Source organism: Parasteatoda tepidariorum, chromosome 8, assembly GCF_043381705.1.
Source record: "Parasteatoda tepidariorum isolate YZ-2023 chromosome 8, CAS_Ptep_4.0, whole genome shotgun sequence".
NCBI lineage: Eukaryota > Metazoa > Arthropoda > Arachnida > Araneae > Theridiidae > Parasteatoda > Parasteatoda tepidariorum.
In genome coordinates, this window is record NC_092211.1 from 8,658,424 (window position 1) to 8,683,270 (window position 24,847).

General features: G+C 33.2%; 2 protein-coding genes across 2 annotated transcripts in view; both read left to right on the forward strand.

Moving 5' to 3' along the window:
- Nucleotides 1-10,263, forward strand: part of LOC107444343 (long-chain fatty acid transport protein 4) — a 44,641-nt gene extending 34,378 nt beyond the window's left edge. Inside the window, exons 8-12 of the mRNA XM_043054787.2 lie at nucleotides 451-594; nucleotides 2,695-2,832; nucleotides 5,035-5,199; nucleotides 6,385-6,528; nucleotides 9,669-10,263. Coding sequence (XP_042910721.1) covers nucleotides 451-594; nucleotides 2,695-2,832; nucleotides 5,035-5,199; nucleotides 6,385-6,528; nucleotides 9,669-9,826 — 749 coding nt within the window. The 3' untranslated portion in view covers nucleotides 9,827-10,263. The remainder of the gene's footprint in view (nucleotides 1-450; nucleotides 595-2,694; nucleotides 2,833-5,034; nucleotides 5,200-6,384; nucleotides 6,529-9,668) is intronic.
- A 2,082-nt stretch (nucleotides 10,264-12,345) lies between these two features.
- LOC107448353 (uncharacterized) lies at nucleotides 12,346-17,575 on the forward strand. Its single transcript, XM_016063517.4, has 2 exons — nucleotides 12,346-13,222; nucleotides 17,010-17,575. Exons 1-2 carry the CDS (start codon nucleotides 12,471-12,473, stop codon nucleotides 17,422-17,424), a joined length of 1,167 nt encoding a protein of 388 aa, XP_015919003.2. The 5' UTR covers nucleotides 12,346-12,470; the 3' UTR covers nucleotides 17,425-17,575.
- Nucleotides 17,576-24,847: the final 7,272 nt, after the last annotated feature.

A 24,847-nucleotide genomic window follows, 5' to 3' on the forward strand; every position in this document is an offset into this window, starting at 1 on the left:
CAGAAAGAAACAATTTTGTTTGAATATATATATATATTTATATTATTTTTGTTAAGTTTGAAGTTTGCACTCTTCTGTAACTGTTATACGAAGTATAACGGGAAGCCAAATTTGCTCAGCAAGAAGTGAAAATTATAGATCTACGGAATGACCATTCAATGTTTACTAACAATCACAGAGACTGCAAACTACGATCCTCTTGTGTTTGAAACTTTCATACGGAACACAGGTGTTAGCTATGAGCAATTCGGCACACGGTGTACTCATTCTACGTTGAAAAGAAAACCAACAAAGATCATACGTGACGGAATTCTACATATGTTTTTCTCGTTGTTATTAAGCGTTTAGATAAAACGGGTAGGAAAAAAAAAACTGTTAAATATCTTTTAAAATAGTCATATTTCACATTGCGTTCGTAAATTATCGATGAAACATTGTTATCTTTTTCAGTTAACATATTTGGTAAAGTTGGAAAAGTTGGATTCGTATCTAGAGTTGCGGATAGGGTTTATCCAATCTATTTGATGAAAGTGAATCCGGAAACTGGAGACATTCTCAGAGATGAAAACGGACTTTGTATACGATGTAAACCAGGTAAGACCATGTGTATGTTTTGTTTTTTTTTTCATTTTTAATTCCCTTATAAATGTGTTTAGTATATAGTTTTAAAATATTATATTGTAAGTTACAGTAGGAAACCGATTATCCGGAACGATCGGGACCATCGCTATTCCGGATAACTGATTTTTCCGGTTTTCTGAATCGCTACAAAAAGCGGTTTTTTTAATGTTAAACCCAACTAAAAAAAAAATTTTTTTTGGAAATGATCTTAAAAAGAAGAAAAAACGATGGAGTAATACAATAATGATTATTTCCAAAATGATGGTAAGGTAAACATCTTTCAAAAAAGAAAGAAAAATCCTAAAATCTTATGAGGAAAAAAAAATTTTTTTTTTAAAATATGGCGGGAAAATTTATCGAATTTCGTTCCGGTTTTTTGGTTTTCCGGTTTTCTGATTTCCGGATAACGGGTTCTGTACTGTATAAACGTCGTAATATTAAACAATTGAAGTCTTTCTAGCATTTATTGAGGATTGAAGTTTAATTAGGATAATTATAGTACCGCAGCAGTCTGCGAGGGGGTAATGAAGATATGCATATATTATAGCAATATTCTAGTGATATTATAATAGTAATGGCCTACAATTTCAAGACCAACGGCAAAACTAAAGCAATGTGGTTAGCATTGCGTACTAGCTTCCTTTACTTTCCAAACAAGTTGGTACGATTCTATCTGAAGCTAGGTTCTTCAGAATAAACGATTTAGGCTACAACAGTGTGAATGTCTTATTATAGAAGATGCTTACAACTACCAATGTTCAACTCCGTAGCCTTCTCATTTTGAACACAACCCAGAAGACAAGGAAACTCCTGGATCAGTACCCCCAGAAGTATTGATTTGTTATGGGAACATGGAGGACTTTGCGACTCCGACAGATTTAACGTGTATCAGTCACCATTTACTACACGGAGAATCTTAGCGCGGGGGGGNGGGGGGGGGGGGGTCGAACCAACAAACTGTTGCACATGGGCCCAGTCTCCTACCAACCAGGCTATCACGGCCTTAATATAAAACATTTCAAAAAAAGAAAAAATCTTCGCTGGTTATTTGCTGATTAAATAAACAAATCATACATTGTTGTTTGTAAAATATTATATTTATATTATCTTGCCAACAGAACCAACTGTACCCAAAGCATCGAAATCGTTATAAACTGCCTGACAATTGTTCTTAACCGTATTATCGTTAAGTGACAAACCGTATCAATCCTTTCAAAACTCTTATATTCTTATTATTTGAACAACTGTAGAGCAACTAAGAAAAGCTTCTCAATTATTATTATCGCCTGATCCACAAAGATTCAAAATTTTTTCGTCATTCTTCAATGACAGAAAGAAACAATTTTGTTTGAAAACTTCACCATTCTTATTTATAACAGCATCTCAACCTTGATCAAAAAAATTATCATAGCATTTGACCCATTATATAGTAACTCCTCTATTGACTAATGATACCAACTTTCATATCTACTTCGTCTTAATATCGTCAGCAATATTAGCGAATTTTAAAATTGTTCCTCTTTTGTTATGATTTTATCAATCGTATGAATTATTGTATCAAAGTCGTGGTGGCTCAGGGGATAGAGCGTTCGCCTTCCAATGAAGTGAACCGGGTTGGAGTCCCATCAATGGTGGGTTGATACGAATTCCGCACCCTGCTCGCACCGTCCACAGTGCTGACGCAAGATATCCTCTGCTCCCATTCCGTCAGGCTAACCGTGGGAGGTTTTCGTGGTTTTCCTCTCCATGTAGCGCACATGTGGGTTAGTTCCCTCAAAAAGTCTTCCACGGAGGCAAATTTCTCCCATTACTTGATCTAAGAGAGTTCCCTTGTCTTCTGGATTGGGTTCAAAATGACAAGGCTACGGAATTGAACTTAGGTAGTCGGAAACCTAAAATTAAGTCGGCTGTTCAATAATGGTTATAAAATAAAATAAAAAATTATTGCATCAACAGCAATCTCTGAAGAATGCAAGTACTAAAAAGTATTCTATGATTGACGGTCGATATTTTTTTTTAAACAAAAATGTGACTTTTTCTACTTTTCCTTTCTAACTTATTTTCTTTTTGTAGGAGAACCTGGAGAATTGGTGGCCAGAATCAGACGTGGCACTCCATTGAATTCATTCGATGGTTATGCCAATCCAAATGATACCAAAAAAAAGATAGCAAGAAATTGTTTCAGACATGGAGACACTGCGTTCCTTTCTGGTACGTATTTCTAACTGACCGACACTAAAATATTTAATCACATAAAAGTTTTTTTTTTTTTAAAAAAAAAAAGGTCGATGTGACAACCATGCTTGTGAAGCGGTATTATTTGCGGGTTCGTCTTTTGGAACGAACCCGCAACGTCGCCATTAATTAATATTAAATGGCGACGGGGACTTATATCACAATATACTATTCGTCCGTATTCGTTCAAATATAGTATTTCGTTATATGACGTTGTATGTTTTTAAAAGAAAGATAAAAAGTTGCATACATTACAACTTAAAATGTTTTCGAGAAATAATAAACAATTATTAAAAAAAAATTTTTTTGCATGGAATCTTTGGATTAACGAATTTTGTAATTGTGAATAAAATTTTTTAATTCGCTCAAAACTTCACAAGATATACCGAAATAGACAGAAAGTAAAATTAATATTAAGAGGTCCAAACTTTGGACCGCTCACCAGACCAAACTATAGAGACCCTGTTTTTCAGATTGCAGCTATTTCTCATATTCAATTGTAGGGGAGAGTGGGGTCAATTGTAACAGGGTACGATTGTAACAGAGCAAACATTTCGAGTGTCGGGTTCTAGATTTGGTTCCTAGGTGGCGCACAAGGTGTATTTAAAGTTCAATGAGGGCATGAATTATTTTGCTGCTAGGGGTCTTTGATATTTTCAATGACTCTACGTCATCAATCACTTGTTCGTTTAGTATTACTGAATAATTTCCACTAGATATATTACGCATTTTTTAAAATGGTAATTTATCTGNTATTTTTTTTCTAGTAGAGGATAGTCTACTTTACTCGTCTGTCAATTAATACTAATAATATATTGGATTTTTTGTTAGTTAAAAATAGCTAAGTAAAAAATGTTACAATTGACCCCACTCTCCCCTACTCAAAAAACCGAATCCGTCGAAAAGAAAAAGTATATTTATTTAGAGAAAATACGTCATTGTGTCGTGTTCCGTATCTTAAAATATCGTTTGCACTAATTAATTGGCATATTTAAGCCCTCGAACCATTGAGATTGACTCGTAATACGTGAAAATCCGATCAATGGATCAAAAGTTATTCAAAGTGTTAAATTTTTTTCTTTCTCGTGTACTGTATAGTTTGTCTACGGTAAGATCTCCCTCCCCCCGCGCCACACAATCTGATGCCGTCTACTGCTATGGAAACAAGAATAGCGCAATTCAGGAAGGGTAGCTTCTCTTCACTCTAGGACTAACACAGTAGACTGAAGAAAAAGATTGTCTTTCTCTCGACGATCCGGGCTAAAACCTGTCCTAAACATTGACCTAACACCTCTACTTGAATTAGTTATACCTCGCTACCATAGTCACCGCCACGAGTTCAGACGGATGGCTAGGGGAGTTGTTATTTTAGACAAACTATACAGCATGTACAAAATTTATGAAATTGCCGAATTTTGAGGCTGAAACTAACTCTGAAAATTGAGTGGCTTCCGCGATAGCAACTTTCCCTTAACTTAAAAGACGATTAGGCAAGACTTCCATATTTTATTTTATTTTATAACCGTCGTTGGACAGCCGATTCAATTTTGGGTTTACGCCTACTGATGTTCAACTCCGTAGCCTTGTCATTTTGAACCAATCCAGAAGACAAGGAAACTCCTGGATCAGTACCCACCAGAGGTATGATTTGTTATGGGAACATGGAGGAATTTGTGACTTCGACAGATTTAACATGCATCAGTCACCATTTACTACACGGGCCGGCAGGGATCGAACTCACTACCTCTTGGACATGGGCCCAGTGCCCTACAAACCAGGCTATCCCAGCCCAAAACTTTAATATTATACGAGTGTGATTGAGCTGTGGTAGCACAGGGGATAAAGCATTCGCCTTCCCATCAGGAGAACTTGGTTCGAATCCCATTAAAGGTGGTCGATACGAATTCTTCATCCGGCTTGTACCGACCTCAGCGCTGACGTAAAATATCTACAGTGGTAGACAGATCATGGGTTAGTCTCCTCGCAGTTTTCAGGGAAGTCAATGAAGTTTTTGTGATTTTCCTCGCCATGTAACGCAAATGCGGGTTAGTTCCATCAAAAAGTACTCCACGAAGACAAACTCCTCCCAATATATTCTATCCAGGCGTTCCCTTGTCTTCTGGATTCAAAATTGCGAAACTTCAGAGTGTGATTTAATGACTAATGGTTTTTTTCCAGGTGATATTCTAGTGATGGACGAAGACGGTTATTTCTCATTCATGGATCGAACAGGTGACACATTCAGATGGAAAGGAGAGAATGTTTCAACGGGTGAAGTAGAAAACATTGTCAGCAAAGTTCTCAGTCATGCAGCAGTTGTTGTTTACGGTGTGGAAGTTCCAAGTGCGTTTACATTCTCTGTTTCAATTTTTTAGACACATATTATTTAAATGTTTTCACATCTGTTTAAATGTGCATATTGACGCATTTTTTACAACGCCTGACGTAAAATATGGCTTTTTACTTTAAAAAAAAAAGTCTGGGCAATGCCGTCCAATACCTCTTTGCCTTAAAAACATCTGTGTAGGAAAAAATCAGGCAATATCTAGTCACTTTAATAAATATGAGGGTTGCAGTTACCGGGCTATATCTGTATGCCTTAAAAAAACATTAGTGTAAGAATACCCAGGCGATTGTATTCGTAAATGGTCCTCACATCTTTCCCGAATTATTATCTTGGTTAATGTGATTGTTATAAATAATGCATGGCGATTACTAAAAATGTATGTCCTTATTAAAGAAAACAAAAAAGGAACAAAATATGAAATCGTTGTTGTCGTTGTAGGTCATTAAAACAAAGAATATAGAGGATATTCTATATTCTTTGATTAAGACTCTGAAGATGCGATCGTTCTTGTTTTCCGGTGGCGCCATCTAAGTCCAAGAATTTGACTTTTGTCATACCCTTACGTCACACCCTTTTGTAGGGTGGACCCCTTCAATCATCCATTTATTCATCCACAGATCGTAATTTTGACCAGAGAACGATAAATCTCCGATCCAGTACCTTCAGAGGTATAATTTTAAGAACTGTTAATATATTAATAAATGTAAAGCGTCTCTGTGAATTATTTCTCTAAATAGAAAGTTCATTTTAAGATGAAGAAATATTTTAAAGAACAAATAAAGTAATTAATAAAATAATCAGAATAAATCTATGTTTATAACACAAATAAAATGTGTGCAGTTTCAACGAAAAAAAATAGAAATCGGATGGTGATTGGCAACTGGCAGACATTTTTCAAACCACCTGTTTAATATATTCAGTCGCCCTGTGGTCAGTGTCGTCCATTAATTCTTCTGTACAAATTGAACACTGCTATTGCAGTTTTACTGCACTGCTTTTCTTTACGATAAATTACCATTAAGTTGCACAACTTTCAGTTGTTCTTTGTTTCCTCCTAAAAGGCGTATAAACAGTTCGATACTGTAATACATATACGCTTTGTAAAGGCGAATTCAGTTCTGTCTCTGTGTAAGTAACATGTAATTATCAATAATCCTTATTTTTTTAAAAATTCATTTCAGATGTAGAAGGTCGAGCTGGAATGGCTGCTATACAAATGGATGTAAATGATCTTAATTTTAGTAATTTATATGAAAATATCATCAAAAAACTGCCCAGCTACGCAATCCCTTTCTTCATTCGAGTTACTGACATCGACACTACTGGTTTGTATTAGATTTTAGTTGAGTTTTTTTTTATTTTTTCAAAAAATAACTAACCAGTTGGAACAACAAAAGATTTAAAATATTAGCTTAAAAACATCAAATTTTTATAAATAAATGGATGGAAATTTTTTTTTAAGCAGAATGATGTATAATGTAAATTTATTAAATTCAACCAATTAAACTCAATAACAATAATTACGTATTTCTAATAAAAACATTTTTATTATATTTTTCAATACACGATAGCACAATACGATTTTAAAGAGAACATATTCCCGCTAGAAAAAAAGCATCGTTGGCTGCAGTCAGTAAGTAGGTGGGTGACCCCTTTGATCAGCCTGCGTAGGGACAGAGGGTGAGCAGTATCCGTCCCCGTTAAACTGTTCTACTATAAAGTGCTCGACTTCGCGCACAGGTTGTTGCACAAAGCAGGGAAGCACTCCTCTCTGCAGAGAATCAATATTGCGATGGCTTGTCTTAGGAGGATCACCCTCAAAGGATGTTTCCCAGACGTCGCCAATAGCCCGTTGTGCAGCTCCAGTGCAACGTAAATAAGTAACTACAGTCGTCCCCACTTAAGGGCATATCGAATAACCCGCTTATACAAATAAAATTTTGTGGAACCAAATGATTTTATATTATGTTAAACTTCCCCGTTTAAACGGATATTTATTGTTTTTTGTCCCCGCCTAATTTCATAAAGAAGAGGTACTGAAATGAAAAAAAAAATTTTGTAGTTTATTTTTGAGAAATGTTTCACCAGCTAAAATGGTATTTCCGTTTTTCAATTAAGATAAGGATACAAAAGGTGATCACTTCAATAGGGACTTCCTGTTCACAGGTGTTAGGGGTAACAGGTGTAAGCAGGTGTTAGGGGTAAAGTTGAAAAACTAATAAATTCTTCTTGCCAGTTATACATAGCGTTAAGGAATATTTATTTCACTCACTCATCATGTAGAATGTAAAAAAGGTACAAAGTTATTTGTTTTATGGTCCCCTCCTGTTTCACTATTAGCTTTGATAAGAAAAAAAGTTTCAAAGACCTAATACGTTAGTGTACAGTGTGTCTTCTTCCTCTTAAAGTGGAATAATCTTTGTTTAATCCAGTGAATTACTCTGAATTGGTTGAGAGAGAAAAGGAATGATCTGAATTAATCAGAAAGGAAAAAAAAACAATGAATCGTGGAAACAATAAATTTCAAAATATCCCAAACTAAAATTTCTCAAATTTCGAGGATTAGAAAAAAAATTTGGAATTTAGAAAATTTGAAATTAAAAGGAAGAATGTAATTATGATAAATTGACAAATTAAACCGGTATAAAAACAGTTTTCAATAATAAATTTTTTGGAAGGGATTAAATAATATTTTAATACCTATATTATATTTTATTATTATTATTGCACTGATTTATTTTTATGTAACTTTAAATGACGTGTATATTTTACGATTCTAACACAGACAGTTTTAATTACAATTGTTTATTGATCATAAAACTGAGTTTATTTAATCAAAACGCCATATTATGCATTAAATCTCATTTAAAGTAAAATTTCGATTGAATTCCCTTCGAATTTACGATTGAATTCCCTTTTAATCGAATAACCAGCTTAATTGCATAGATTTGGCTGTAACCGATGGTATTCTTTTAAGCGGGGATGACTGTGCCTACCTACCACTATCTCTTGAGAACTAAATCTTACGAGTCAGATTCTCGTGAGTGTAAAATATTACAAGAAAAAAAAATTCTGACTCAAAGTGAATTTTAACAAAGACGAATCAGAATCCTTTGACTCTTCAGAAATAAATTATGGAAGTCAAATGTGGAGTAACTGTTTAGGACTGTTGGGAGTTCTTACCGTAGACAAACTATAGTTGACTAAATGTAAACAATAGCAAGCTTTCTAAAACCGGAAGAAACTTACGGTGTATTCCTCCGCTTATGTTATACTTACGAGGCAATGTGTAAATAGGCTGAATATTCTAGGAAGTTTTATTATTGTGATTTGTGCTTAAATTTATACGTCATTTTACCATTCAAAAGAGCTTTCTGTAATTTACAAGTTCTAACTGGTTGCGGGCCTAAAACAAATGTAAGAAAATTAATATCACAACGTAAAGTGTAAGGCTTGCCATGTTATCCCTCATTTGACTCTATTTGTGTAAAATATGACTCTATTGTGTACCGTTTGATATTTTTTGGGTTGCTTGCGAAGTCTTTCGATTTCATTTGTTGTTTGCTTCATTGCAATTTGAATGGAAAGAATATCGTAAACACTATTAGTACAGTACAGAACCCGTTATCCGGAAATAAGAAAACCAAAAAACCGGAACGAAATTCGATAAATTTTTGAGCCATTTTTAAAAAAAAAATTTTTTTTCCTCATAAGATTTTAGGATTTTTTTTTTCTTTTTCGAAAGATGTTTACCTTACCATCATTTTGGAAATAATTATTAGTGTATTCCTTCATCGTTTATTCTTCTTTTTAAGATTATTTCCAAAAAAACATTTTTTTTGTTGGGTTCAACAATAAACAAACGGCTTTTTGTAGCGATTCAGAAAACCGGAAAAATCAGGTATCCGGAATAGCAATGGTCCCGATCGTTCCGGATAATCGGTTCCCTACTGTATAATAATAATGGAAGGCGCGCTTTTTCAAGTTTAGGCTTAAAGATCAATCGGAAGTCATGACCTGGAAGTCTTTCAGCCAATTTTAACCCTTCACACAGTCAACCATCCATTGTATATAGAGTTTGTCTAAAATAAGAACTCCCCTAGCCATTCGCCTGAACTCGTGGCAGTGACTGTTTTAATGAGGTATAACTGCTTCAAGTAGGGGTGTGGGGTCACTATTTAGGACAGGTTTTGGCTCGGGTCAGCGAGAGAAATGGAATCGTTTTCTTCGATCTATTGTGTTAGTCCTAGAGTGAAGAGAGATACGTTATTCTTGGTTCCATAGCAGCAGACGGCCTCAGACATTGTGGCGGGGGGTGGGAGTTCTTACAATAGACAAACTATACCAAAATTTGTCTACCCCTCGAAACTTTGATTTTATAAGATATTTTCCATCTAAGAGTATGCCCTGATATCGTTTGCATTAACTTTAAAACTTACAGCATTTTGTCTTCTTTTGATTTCAGGCACTTACAAACTGAGGAAAGTGACTCTCCAAAAACAAGGATTCAATCCAGAAGATATATCAGATCCTCTATTTTTCGTCAATCACAAACAGAAGACTTATGTTCCACTGACCAAAGAATTATATTCAGAAATTGCAACTGGAGTTGTCAAACTGTGATTCACATTCTCTTCATATCTTCCACTTAAAATAAATTATGTCTCAGGCATTTACTCCCATCATTGAAATATAAAAATCATTTTTTGTGCACGATGGAAATGCTCTTGTTTCATGTGGCTATAAAATACATAGTATAAAATTAACGATTTTACAGTCCTGGGTGGGCCACACACAAAGAAAGGGGAACGAAAAGCAAGAGGTTTCCATTACCGGGCGCACATCATTTCTGCGCATCCTAATGAAAACGCCTCTCCTATGTCACTTGATTCCCTCTCGTTTCCTCAGTGTGTGGCCTGCTCAGGGAATAAAAATAATTTTTATTCCTGTTCTGGCGATTGTTTCTTCTTTAATTGTTTACATTTTCATATTGCTCATCGTCATAATTCTATTTTTATATGTTGCTAAATAAATAAATTTATTTATCTTTCATAACCAAAGATATTATGGAATGGTATTATTTCGTCTTTTTTTATTCTGTTATAATACACTAAAAAACGGAAAACTTTAAATTATGTTTATTACTTATCTTATGCAGCAGTTGCCAACACATGTGGCCTAGTATCACGCTGGGCTAGGCTATGTGAAAGATGTGTTTTTAAAATATAATTACAGGTATTAATTGATTATTGAGAGCGAGTTTAGATTAAAACTGTTCAATTTTAATTTAGATATTAGCCCTAAGTTAATTATTTTTATTTAATAATTTTTTTTTAACTTCTTGGACGTTTTAGCTAACTTTTTCCCCCACAAATTTAACTTTTATCGTAAATTTTTTTATTGTAATTTTTTTTTACATTTATTTTGCAATTAAAAAGATTGAAGCTTACTTTACATACGCATTACTCAATATCACTCATCTCCAATTCTCTACAAAAATCACATTTCCCCTTTTAGGTGCTTATGTAATATTTGAACCCTTTTTACGTATTAAATACTGTTTGTCATATTTTCTATTTAACAAAAAAATATTAGGTTATCATAGCATTAAATTATAAAATGCAATTTTTGTTCACATTTTATACATCAGAGCAGATTCATTATCATGCGTAACAAGCTATATTTATAACTGAAAATTAAAAAAGAAAAAAAATAGACAATTACAGCAAAATATAGTTTTTTATATATTGGATTTTCAAGGGGATGCAAATACGTCCTCTTTAACCTTTTTGTGGGTGCCTGTGAACACGTGAATGTTTTTCAAACTATTTGCACGAACATCGAAAATTATTTGCACGAAGTTATAAATTCGTTAATCATTCTCAATCGTTTTCATTTCTGAAATCGTTTTAATTTCTCTTAGTAGTTTTCATTTCTGAAATTACTTTAATTTTTCTTAGTCGTTTTAATTTCTCAAGAAATGTTCGACCAAAATTTGTTGAATAGTACTTGAGAAATGAAAATTTAAAAAGAGAAATGTTTAAAAAAAATTTATTTCTGAAATTATATTAGACTAATTTCATAGCGTTTCCTCAAATCTGTTTCAAAAAAAGTTTGTTTAGTCCGAGTTTTCTATCCAGGCGCTCCCTTAATTTTAGTCTGATTTCGTAACTTACGTCGCTCGATTCACCTAGTTTGAGATTTACTCATCAAACTATTAAGACTAGCACTTACAGCATAAAATTTCCATCTTTTGAACAAAAATTATTCAGGGTTATGCCTTGTTCTTTTGTCTAATTTTTTATGTCATGTACTTGAATAATAATAATAAAAGCTTCGTTAAAAAAAAAAAAGCCCCATAAGAAAAAGCACTGAAAAAAATGTACCGGATTAATAACCACCTCATTAACTTTGATATAAATTATCAAATTCCATTCGGATTGTGGAATGCTAATTTAATGAAATTAAATAATTCTTGGAACATAATTAGATATTTTTTTAAAATTATTTTTACGATACAAAGTATATTTAATGTTGACTGAAAGGAAATTTCAATACTTCAAATATTTTTATTACGTAGATAGAATACTATGATGCATAATAGTATTATTATACAAAATTAATCAATTAACATTGTCACTGAGGGAATTAATCAAAAAGTATTTCAATTTTAAGCATTTTTTTTAAAAAAAAGAAATTACTAGTTGAGAAAGTATTTGTTTGTTAGTATATCACTCTACAATAAGTATAATTATTGAAATTTAGAACAAACTTAGAGTTGCATTAGAATCCTAATCGATTTTTTTATAGTGTGAAGTGACATACCGTTACGTAAAGGTTAAATCCTGTTCCCTTAAATATCTTATTTCATTCAAATAAGTATTTGCTTACATTTAAAGCGAGCTTAAAAATCCTAAATGAATCGGCTATTAGATTCGTATGATTTCTAACGAGGTGCCTTTTCCCCCCCTTTCACCATTGAATATTTTTCTCACTAAATGTGAGTCAATAACCAGATTTTTGAAGAGGAATGTTGTTTTACCTCTCCAATTCTACCCTTTCCTAGGGGAGCTTACCCTTCTCAAGGGGTCAGCAAAAAGAACCAGTTTCTGTTCCCCGGGCAGTGGATCCCCACAAATTCCATTGGACAATATTTCTTATTCAAAACATGTGTGGGGATTTCGGACAATGCGCAAAGCAGTGGAGTTATCGTAGTTGCTCGCGGACCTGTTGAAAGACTTATCCGTTTGGAAAGTGTCGCGATAGGATGACGATTTCAAAAAGCGATGTGTTGCTTTTACTTGAAGCTATTCGACTGCAAAAAGGTCATGAAGATCTCCGGTGTTCTTGCGGACTCTCGGAGGAATTTATTTGCTTTTTCGATGAAGTGGAAACTTTCAGAAGATACCAAAATGCCAGAAGTGTTCAATGGATCCATAAAGAATACGACTTGGAATCATTACGTGATGATGTTGACGTACCAGAAATAAGGACTCTGCTTAAACTATTTTCTGAAGCACCCCCTGTTCTTGTTTTATTCAGGTGTGGTCTCAAGCTTACGTCTTTTCATGAAAAAAACCGATGTGCTGAGTTTTTAACAAAAGCATTAATGTTCGTTTTGGCAGCGTTCGAAATAATAATTAACTCCTATACCTACTTGCATTTCGATGTGAATGCTATGGTTCTGGGGTTTTTAAAACTTGCCTGTAAATATCGCGTTCACCACAGCGTTTTGTCTGAAATTTTGAAAGTTTTTTACACCACACCTTGCTATGAATCCTTCAACAGGATGCTCAGTTACGAATCGATTATTGAGGATGTGTTTAAGTACACAGAGGAAACTGGGATCGATGTGCTGGATGTGTGGAAAAGAACGGAAGAAAAGTTGAGAAGATCCGAGGAGTACTTTTATTGTTCTGTTTTCGAAGATATCAAAAACTTTATCCCTTTAATCAGATGTGGAAAAATGGAATTTATTTCTATAGAAAGTCATAGCTATTTGAAGTCAGCCCGAAAGCAGTAAGTAATTTTTCTCTACACTTTATAATAACATGTCTATTGATGTGATGATAAATTATCTATTGATGTGTTGGATCCAGTACAACATTAGCTACATCGGACAAACCAGACGAAGTTTTAAATTTAAGTAGGTAGGTACTTTATTTACGTTGCACTAGAGCTGCCCAATGGGCTATTGGCGACGGTCTGGGAAACATCCCTGATTCGAAGACATGGCATTGCAATTTTGATCCTCTGCAGAGGGGAGGGCTCCCTTGCTTTGGTAGTCCGACGACCTACGCCCAAAGTCTTGCACTTTACGGTAGAACAGTTTAACTAGGATCGATACCTCGCACCCTCGGTGCCTACACAGACTGATCCAAGTGGTCACCCACCAGCACACTGTGATGCTTGACTTCGGTGTTCTGTTGGGAACCTTGTCTTAACAATCAGTCCAATGTGGGACATGTTTAGTTTCTGTCGACTCTGTTAATATTCGAGTAGATAAGAAGAGATTTCGAGTTGATAAGCGTTACCCTTAGACTTAAAATGTCAATTTATCAAGAATTTGATAGACTAACTATTGCCGGACATTGTTTGAATCTTTGGCCTAAATTCAATTTCAAAATTGACAAACTCCTTCTTTCATCCTCCCTCCCTCTCATTCCCTCACCACAATAAATAAATGAAAATTCTCCATCCCTTATGCGTCATGGATATTTAGGTTTCTCTGACAGATCATCATTCTTGGGGAGGGGGTTCAAAATTGATAATCTTCGTTTATTAAAATATTTTAGTAATATTGTAATAAATGTAAAAAAATAAATCATTTAAACTAATAGTAGTTATTTTTCATCAATTAAATAAATATATTACGCAACGATTAAATTTTTTATTAATTTACATGGATAAAACACAAAACATATGAATTGAGTTAAAATAAAGAAAAAATACACTCTCATTTTTTTACTTTAGTTAAAGTGAATTCAGAACATTTCTTTGGAAAATGTTATTACTTCATAATATGGAATTACTTTTGATCTAATGATCGGATTTTCCACATACAAGGACTATAACTCAATGGTTAATGGGGATGACATCAAATATGCTAATTAATTCGTGGAAATGATGTATAAGTATGCCCGCCATCTGAAAAATATGCTCTCGATAGTTTGGTCATGAGAGCAGTCGAATGTTTGGACCCCTTAATGTTAATTTTTATTTTTGCGTATTTCGCCATATCTCGTGAACTTTTTAAGCGAATCTGAAATTTTTTGCACACAATTATAAAAATCGTTTACCCAAAGATAATTCCCAGGAAAAATAACTTATAATAATTATTTGACTTTATTATTTTTATAATTGGTCAAAAAATTTGAATTGTAAGATTTTTACAAATGTTAAAATCCTTTTAAAGAATTAAATTTTATAAAAAAAAAATGTGGACCAAATTGGTTGAAAGATTCCTGAGAAACCCTGTCGAACTGTTCTGTCAGCATATTTTGTTTAGAGATTCTTTACTCAATAAGAAAGAATACTAGACTTCCTTACTCAAATAAAAATTAGTTTTAAGATAACATTTTTTCGTATAAATACATTTCAGGTAATAAAATTAATGATTTACAAAAACCTTGAAAAACAATTCTTGCTTTCAATTCCTAGAGGAGGTTTAAACCCTGAAAACCTTATCCTGGGTGAGCCACTGCATCATGAAATTGATGTTGCTGATTCAAATAGTTTGTACAGGCGAGGTTCGAAACGGGGGAGACAAAAATTTTTCTTCCTTGGCAAACGAATTACAAATTTTTTTTTTTAATTTTATCAAAACGAATACACGTATATAGATATATTTTTAAAAGTTGATAACCATCATGAAAATAATTGAGGGTATTTATTTTTTATGAAAGTCTTTGAACAGCCAACCCATTTCTGGGTTTACGACTACCAATATTCAACTCCGTATCCTTGTAATTTTGATCCCAATCCAGAAGACAAGGGAGCTCCTGTATCAGTTCTCCCTCCAGAGGTATTGATTTGTTTTGGAAACATGGAGGACTTTGCGACTCGACAGATTTAACATGCATCAGTCACCATTTACTACACGGAGAGTCTTCGGCCGGTGGGGATCGAATCCACGAACTCTTTGACATGGGCCCAGTGCCCTACCAACCAGGCTATCCCGGCCCTGATTGTATTTATTGTGCGTATATCTCTCTCTACGTATGGCATGGATAACCTGGTTGGCAGGGCGCTGGAATAACGTTTGTGAGAACGGGAGTTCGAATACAGCTGGCCGAAGACTTCCCGTGTAGTAAATAGTAAATGGTGCTCGTTAAATCCGTCGGGTCATGAAGTTCTCCATATTTCTGGAACAAAATACACCTCTGAGGGTACTGAATTAGAGATTGATCGTTCTCTGCTTCAGATCAAAATTACTTTCTATAAATGAATGGATTCACCCTATGAACGGGCGTGAAGTATGGGTACGGAAGAAGTCGAATTTTCGAATACTTATCTCGAAAATTAATATGACTAAGAAAATATTAAGAAAGTTATCAAAAATCTGAACAATCATTATTGAGGAATGTGGAATTAAAAACATCGAAACCTGTTTGATTGCTGAATAAAATTAAGACGATTAACAAAAAATTTTCAAATAATCGCTCCAACACAAACAAAGCTCTTTCAAATTTATCCCTTCATCCAACAAAGAATTCTAACTTCCTTAATTAATGATTCGGGAGATAACAATTTTGTATTGATTTCAGCAATTGATTATCCAGAATGTTAAAATGAACATGCTAGTTTATGTTCAGTTATCAAACAGGTTTTGATCGCTTTGTGCTATTATTGAGTGGTCTTAATTCATAATAAATGAAACTTACTTCATTGACACACCTCCAACTAAATAATGCTTTTCACGATACTCAAGAATTGAGCCTCGATGACTCAGGTCAGTTTTTCCGAAAGTGTGGTACGCGGACCCCCAGGGGTACGGGAACAGTTTAGTGGGGGTACGCGTTCTTATGCGAAATATCTTGCAACTAACAATAATTTCAAAATTTTTTTATTTCCAAACAAAGTTAGTCATGAAAATTTACTATTGCGTATTTTTCTATTGGCCATTTTTTACATTACCATTTATTGAGCAGAGTTAACAGTTAATAATGAGTGGTGTCAACAGCGAGTTGTGATATTTAACTTTTGTGCAATTTTTTTACAGTAAAAAATACATACATTTCTTTATTAGTGGTACACTGGGAAACGAAAAATTTAGAAAAGGTACACAAAAGTCATAAGTTTGGAAAACACTGGCTCAGGGGATTGAGCGTTCGCCTTCCAATGGAGCGAACCAGATTCGAATCCCAGTCAATACGAATTCCGCATCCAGCTTGCACTGACCACAATGCTGACGTAAAAGAATCCTCAGTGGTAGACGGATCATGGGTCAGAGTCCCCTTGCCATCAGGCTAACCGTTTGTGGTTTTCCACTCCATATATCGCAAATGCCGGTTAGTTCCATCAAAAAGTTCTTTACTAGGGTAAATTTCTCCCAATACTTGATCCATGAGTTCCCTTGTCTTCTAGATTAGGCTCAAAATTACAAAGGTACGGAGTTAGACATTAGTAGTCGTAATCACAAAAGGATTGGGTCGGGTGTTCGACGACGGTTATAAAATAAAAACTCTAATTCAGTACCCAGTTGATTTGTTACATGCTCACTTAAATGTTATTACTATTTTAAATGGATTTTATATCCACAACTGTTTAATGACACTACAATGTTATTTTCTACTGTCTTCCCTAGTTACAATGTCGGAATAACGATGGTCAAAGAATATGGCTCTATAACTTTTCGTTCTCTGCAAATTCTGCATTTGACACTGACTGCCCTTAGCTCAACTACTTCTATACCCACTGCACGCTGTGCATTGAAGTTATTGTGGATGAATATAACAGACCCCTTCCTCAACCACGAAGATTTCAACAAAAGCTTCACTCCAATAAGCACAAGACAGCACACCGTACTTCAACTAGCTTGGAGCAGGTATGCAGAATCGGTACTAGAAAACACAACTCCAGCGAGGGGGCCGAGATCCCTCTCTCATCTTTCAAGATGTTCCATCAGGCGACAACTGGCGGCGTGTCTTCAGCTCCCTCGTGGCGCTGAAAGACTTGTTGTTCCAAAGATTCTGAAGAACTATATACTTTTAGAAGATTGAAGTGTGTTTTTTTTCCGAGGGACATAAAAAATGAAGCCGCTCAACCGTCAACTCTACTGGATTTTGCCAGTTTTTCCACATCAGAGAAAATTCCCTAAAATGGAGTAAGTTTCCATAAACAATGCCTATAGAAATAAAATTTTTGCAATAAGATTATTGTTTGCTTGAATATTTAGATACATATGCATAATGAAGCGAGCCACATTTGTAAAAATCAGTTAACTTTGATGAATTATTACTATTCAAAATTACGAGTAAACATAATTCATAACATTTTAAGTTCATTTAATGCTAATCATAATTAAAAAATATTGCTATTTTTCTATTTTGAATCCCTAATATCCCCTATGTGTAAAATATTCAGTACATTTTGCAACAATTGTCATGAAATTTATATTGTTTCGTAATATCTAGTGTTTTTTTCCCCTATCCATGTTAACAACTATGAACTGTTAACTTAAGCATGTTTAGTTATTTTGGCCTTATAGACAAAAATAAATTATATACTCCAGCTTACGTAAGAGAGTCGTAACAACTCTCTGTTTTTTTGCTTTTCCTTTAACTATAGTAATGAAATTTTCAGAATTTTATTGATGTGCGCATTCGATAACTTCGGAATCGAGTCAGTGTGTGATATATCTTCCAAAATAAAAACAGTGGACTGTAACTAACGATAAACTTAATATTTAATTTATAACAAGCAATAACCAGCAAAGTATTGACCAGCAAAGGTCGAACATTAATGATTTTACATGGAACGTTTTGTATGTACGTCATGCATTTTCAATCGCCATCATTTTTCCTAATACTACTCTTCAGTGTTGGCAGAACTTAAGATTGAAAAGTAGCAAATGGGAGCTCCAAAAGTAGCGGATTCAAACATTTTGTAGCCCAAAAAAGCTACGTTATATATATATACATAATAAATTTAAAAAAAATAGGTTAAATCTCAATGCATTGCTTTGAAAATTTCGTCAAATTTAATATTTTGTTTTAACTTAGATTAAAGGTCATGTGATTTTTCCAGAAGGTAAACGATTAATAAGGGTTTCCCCATCATACTCGCCGTGCATTTTTTCATATAGGATAAACCAATCAGTGAAGGAACATTTCATATATATTGATTAAAAATAAGAATTTGAAGGTTTTTCTTTAGATTGATTGGTAACAATAGCTTACTGCCAAACAATAGGAAGTCATCTAGCAATGTTTTGGATTACCTGGTCAAATAGATTTCTTTGGAAGAATTTTTGAATTTGTTGTTATCTCTGCAACACCTTGTTTCTTCGAAAAAATTATAAGGTGAGTGTTTGTATTTATATGTTTGAAGTGGAATTAATTGCATGTAATAATTTTATTTTACTCACTGTGAAAAAGAGAATTCAAAATATAGTTAGTGAAGTTACGTTTTATTTTTTTAAGCATCATAGCATAATAAAGAAAGGTATAAGATAAGGGGGTGTTTATTCACTGGATCACCAAACGATGAAAAACCAGTGAAAGAACAAGTGTTCTTTTACTGTTCTTTTTTTCTAAGTTAATGAAAATAAAAGACAAACTTTAATTTTCTTGTATCTTTAGTGATGTTCCGCATCAAAAGTATGTTAATAATACGAAAAACAACTTCTAACCAGTGAGGGAACAGGCATGTTCCTTTACTGAGCATAGATTTCCCTGTTGAATGAACAGTATGTATTAATATGTTGACACTTTAATTTTCAATTCATGATTACGAAAAAAAAAGCATTTTCCAAGTATTTATATGTTATAATTTCAAGAAAAGGTTTGTTTTTAAATCTTTGTATAGCTTATAAATTCATAAAAAGAAATAATTAATAACCAAAATGAAGTGTTCCTTTTCTGGTTGTTCATTCTCTGGTTAGAGCTGTTCCTTCACTTGGTCTTCTTACTACTTGTTATATGAACCTCCAAAACTATATTATGTAAGTTTTCTACAGTTTTTTTTACATAATTTGCAATTAGTAGTAAATATGTTGACACTGTCATTTAACTAAAATTACGAATTTTGAAATTAATATGATTTTTTAAAAGGCAAGCGAAGCTTAAGTGTTCCTTCACTGGTTAGTTTACCCTATATCTTTGCGATTTCACGAGTCTATGATTTGAAGAACAGATATGGAGAGATTTAAACTGCGCATCAAAACAAGCCAAGAATCCAAAACTAAAGCTGATGCAATTTCAGGAAGAAAAAAAAATTCTTTTTTTTAAAAAAGATAAAGGAACCGCAGATTTTTCAGAATCATTTTAAAAGAAAAAAATGTTTTCAAGAAGTATTTCTGTAAGAAAGTAGCTCATTTTTAAGATTTGTAGCGTTTAAAAAATAATGAGTAGCCCAAAAAAGTAGCGGAACTTTTAAAAGTAGCCCAATCTGACAACACTGCATCAACAACAAAGGCGTCAAGTGATTTTTAGTGGAAATATTTAAAAAAAAAAGTAGAGGTTTGCCCAGGAATGGCTACGAGTTATATATTTCAAGTTGGTCCCTTTCTGCGATGTTTTCTACAGTTTTTTGAGAGAATCTGCTCTGAAATTGCCAAGACTTGGCCATTATTCTGCCACAGATCAAGATACAGAAATCTCCCCAATATATTTATTCTTAGTCAAAGTCCATGGACATTATCACAATTAAATTAACCATGAGAATGAATTCTCGTCTTTCATTATCTGCATAGTCACAATCCATAATGAAAACAAAATAAGTGTAGCAATATGATACAATTGTTGTAGTACCCAAAAGCAGCAAGACTGAAATAAACAAAAAATAGTTCGTAATAAAGTTGAATGCTTTTAAATTTTTAATAATTACCAAACACTTATAAATAACTGTGATAAAATTTTCCACTATTTTCAAATTAATGAACACAATTTTACTAATATTTCTAATGAATAAAAAGAGGGACAGATAGACGAAGCAGAATAATGAAAATTTACAACAAAAAAGACGGGAGCTAACATCTACCAATAAGTGAGCCTGGTTGGTTTTTATTTCTATTATCATCTAGCATGCCTAGTTTAAGATTTTATAAATATAATTAAGAGTTTCAATGTTCTTCCTGATTAAATTCTTTTCTTTAAATTTGTATTTGCTTGTTGCCACCCATTTTAATAACATAATAAACAATTTTACAGGGATAGAACATTACACATTGTACTATAAATTAAAGGTTAATTGCTTAAAGGTTAAGTTTGCCAATAGTGCCTACTTTACTATAAACTATACTCTCCTCAGTTTAAAAAGCAATTTGAGCTGGACTCTTATTTTTTTGGAGTTTACTTGATCTTAAATTTTCTTAATAAGGAAAATTTTTATAAAACTAGGAGTGAAATTTTATTTAAAAAAAAAAATTATAAAGCAGTAGAAAAACTGGAATTACAATATTCATAGATGTGAATTTTAACTGCTCTAGTATGGAAGATTCTTAGCTTTCCGTAAATTTATTTTGCGACAAAAATAAAGCTGAAATATGCAAAAACAAACCATGAAATAAAATTTTTAATTGAAAGAAAACTAAACAATTTAGAATGCTACTATGACAGGCTATATCACTTAACTAGCTGAACAAAAAAACATATATTTAAAAAGCTATCTTACAAAATATAAGCCGAAATTTCAAGCTGAACAGCAATTCACCAGACTCATAAATAAATAATACCTACTTTTTAAATATTTCACTTAAAAATAGAGAAAAAAAAAGCACAAGTTTAACCTTTATTTCTGACGTATCATATGTCGCGAAGTTATTCTTTGGTTTCTTCTCAGACAAACAAACAACAACTATCCAACAAAAATGATGTGGATGTTTATTTACTATCAATTGTTCCGTCTTTCACAATGACGCTTTCTACTACCTATTTTAGTTCAAATAAATCAAAAACATTTCACACCATTCGCAAATTTCTCTAACGACTATTTTTGCTTTATGCGAGGAATTCGCAGATGAAAACTAGAAGAGGCGAATGAGATCCTGATTGGTTAAATTTATTTATGTTCCATTTTTAATGCTCGAAATTACGTCAAGCAAGTAAGAAAGATTTGCGTGGATTAATCTATTCACCAGGACAAAGCATTTCGTTTGGACATGGTTCATGGTGTAGAGAGAGAGTGTGAATTTGATAAAGAATTTTCCTGCGGAAAACTTACCCAACAGTCTCGTCTTCTTCTCTTGGATTGGCTCGCAAGACATACGATTCGATTGATTGATGCATGTCGGGCAGAGCAGAGGTGCGAGAGTCAGTAGGTGGGTATTTTTTTAACTTCGCACAGGAGCTGCACGATGGGCTATTGGCGAAGGTCTGGGAAGCATCCCTGAGAATGATCCGAAGACATGCCACAATTTTAATTAATCCTCTGCAGCGGGAATGTCACCGCTTCGGTAACCCGACGACCCGTATGCGAAGATGAGCACTTTGTGGTTGTACATATTAACTGGGTCCTTACGCAGAGTGATCCAAGTGGTCACCCACCCACATGCTTGACTTCGGTGATCTGCTGTGAACCGTATCTTAACGACCAGTCCACTGCAAGACGTGGTCACACATACAAAATCTTCTCCCTAAGGGACTGTTCACACTGAAACATTTCAGTTTGTTTATTCGGAACTATAAACGAGGATCTAATTCTTGAAATATACTGTCTGAAAAAACCTCTCCGAATTCGGATACGCGATTTAATTAAGTGAAGAATGAAGCATCATTCTATCGAAATCTGGATAATAATTGAAGAGGATGATTAATGTATTAAACGCCTAAGTGTCGCGTGAGTTCAATTGTAGAGAGGACTAAATTAAAATATGTCACCATAGTTTTCAAGTTTTACTTGAAAGAAAAAAAAAATTCTTATATATTTAGCAGAGTCGAGGTAGCTTAAGGAACCTGGAACCTTCTTATGGAACCTGGTTCAAATCCCACAGCTGGTCGATAAAAAATCTACCCCGACCACAGTGCTCGACGTAAAATATCCTCAGTAGACGGACCTTGCATTAGAATCACCTTGATGAAATGGAAGCCATAGATTACTTCTCCATGTAACGCAAATGCGGTTAAATTCCATCAAAAAGTCCTCCATGAGGGAAAATTTTTCGTCAATTCTTGATACAGAAGTTTCTTTGCCTCCTGGATTGGGTACAAAATTACAAGGCTTCGCAGTTTAAAATTACAATCGGATCAGCTGTACGACGACGCTTATAATGTATATAAAAAAATTTTTTTGGTAAAAATCACCATTGTTTTTATGCAAGCAATCACATGTTTCAGGGATAATTCTATATCCTGAAGCACTAATGAACAGCGATATCACTATATTGTTCTTTAAAAATTATCGGATTTTCCTAAAAAAGCTCATGTTAGCATTTTCCTGGAACGCATCTGCTGAATAGAAATAATTATTCAATTTGGGTTTTTAATATTAAAACTCAGAATAAACAAAGGTTAAAAAAGTTGTGTAGTAATCCATTTGTCAAATTATAATGAATGAATCGTGGTTGCAATAATCCTAGGTCAGCTGTTCTAAAATTAAATTAAATATGTTTTTAGCAGACATAGGAGTATTTGTATAAAGATGGGTTATTTACATTGCTATCTCGTTTTAACTTGGATGCATTCAAATCAAAGATGATTGATCATCTTTCACACAAGAAATTTTTATTAATTCAAAAAAATATTTCTTTTTTTGCCTGAAATATTTGATGTAGATACTATTAAGTATAGAATTATAGTAAAAGAAATTATCTCCCTTTTGCACTATTTAAATTATTTCACACAGTTTAATAACCTGTTATGCTCTAACGAAACTTATTAAAAGTTGGATTACCTAAGAGACTGTTTACTAATTTATTACTCTAGTTTAGTATTCCCCAGCGTGAGCAATTCAAAAATGGACTCGACATGAGTTTAAACCTTTTGCTCTGGTCCATCTAAATGCAATGCGAGATTTCGGTGACAAAATCGAAAGAAAAAACCAAATTCTTAAATAATTGCTGTCAATAAATATTATGTGACTTAGGGAATTTTTAGGCGACAAACCTTAAATGAAGTATCTGTTCACAGTCGATGGTAAAGCATTTGTGAGTTATTCAGCCAATATCTTTGAAAAACTGAATACTTAATAAGAAACATCTATGGAACAAATAAAACTCTTGTTGATGCAAAAGCGAAGATATTTGGCTTCATTACCCTTATTGAGTTATGTCAGAAATATATTAACAACAAAAACTTTGAACAGTTTCATTGGCTCTAAAAATGTGAAGCAAATGATAACGCTTTACTTGTTATTACCAGAATTCAATCAAATGTGTAAGAAAACTATTGTTACCGATTACATCTTCATATTTAGCTGAATGTGGATTTAGTGCTGTAAATGATTTTATTGGTAAAAAAAAGAAATCGTCTGGCGACACACAACGGCGAGACTTAAGACTGAAGCTAACGAAATTGGAACCTAAGATAAAATCTACGTGCACCAAAGGGCAAGAATCTCACTAAATTAAAATATTACATTGTTATAGAAAAATCTTTACCGTAAACCGGGGCGAGTCTACCGATTTTAGTTTTATTTAATTTTCACTATTTTAAATTGCAAATAAAAAAATTTTTACCGACGGAGGACTTAGTTCAGACTCTAAGAAAGATGGTGCTGTAGTTTGATCCGTTTTTGTTTATTTGGTGTCTTTTTAACTGACCTGTTCAAACGTCTTTTGAGAGATTTGTATTGAAAATCAGCAAACTTTTAGTTGGTGCTCCGCAAGTACATTATTATAATTATCACTTTGGTTAAGTGATAAACTTATCGAAGACTAAGATTACATTAATTTTATATGAAAAAAAACCAAAAAGAATGTAAGTTTTGCTGTCGTAAACAAAAAGCAAGAATTCGCGGGGCGAGTCTACCCATTCGTATTTAGTTTTAATAAAGCATAATAATATAATTTAGAACTTTGTTTATATTAAAATTAAGTCATTTTAAATGAATTTGAGTATATTATTTTAATTCTGCATTGATAAATTTATCATTAATAAGAAAATTTATAGGTTAAATATAAATGTAAATATAAAATATGTTTATTTTACCTATTTTTTCAATTTTTATATAACAAAATAAACTTTTTTTATTTAATGCAAGTTAAATAAATTATTATTTATAGTTAGTACAGATAGTTCGAAATTATATTCGCAAAACAAATGGATTTAAATGTTACAAAAAAAAGCCACCTGAGATGAAAAAAGCTATCCAAAGGATAAAAGCCAAACAATAACAATATTAATTTATTTTTATCAACAATAATCAGAATTTTTTTTTTTTATAATGCTATTGATTATAAAAACAAAACTGTGATCAAAATGTGATAATCGATCAAATACTCGATTTGTGTTATTTTATGAATAAAGAAATGGAATATATAATAAA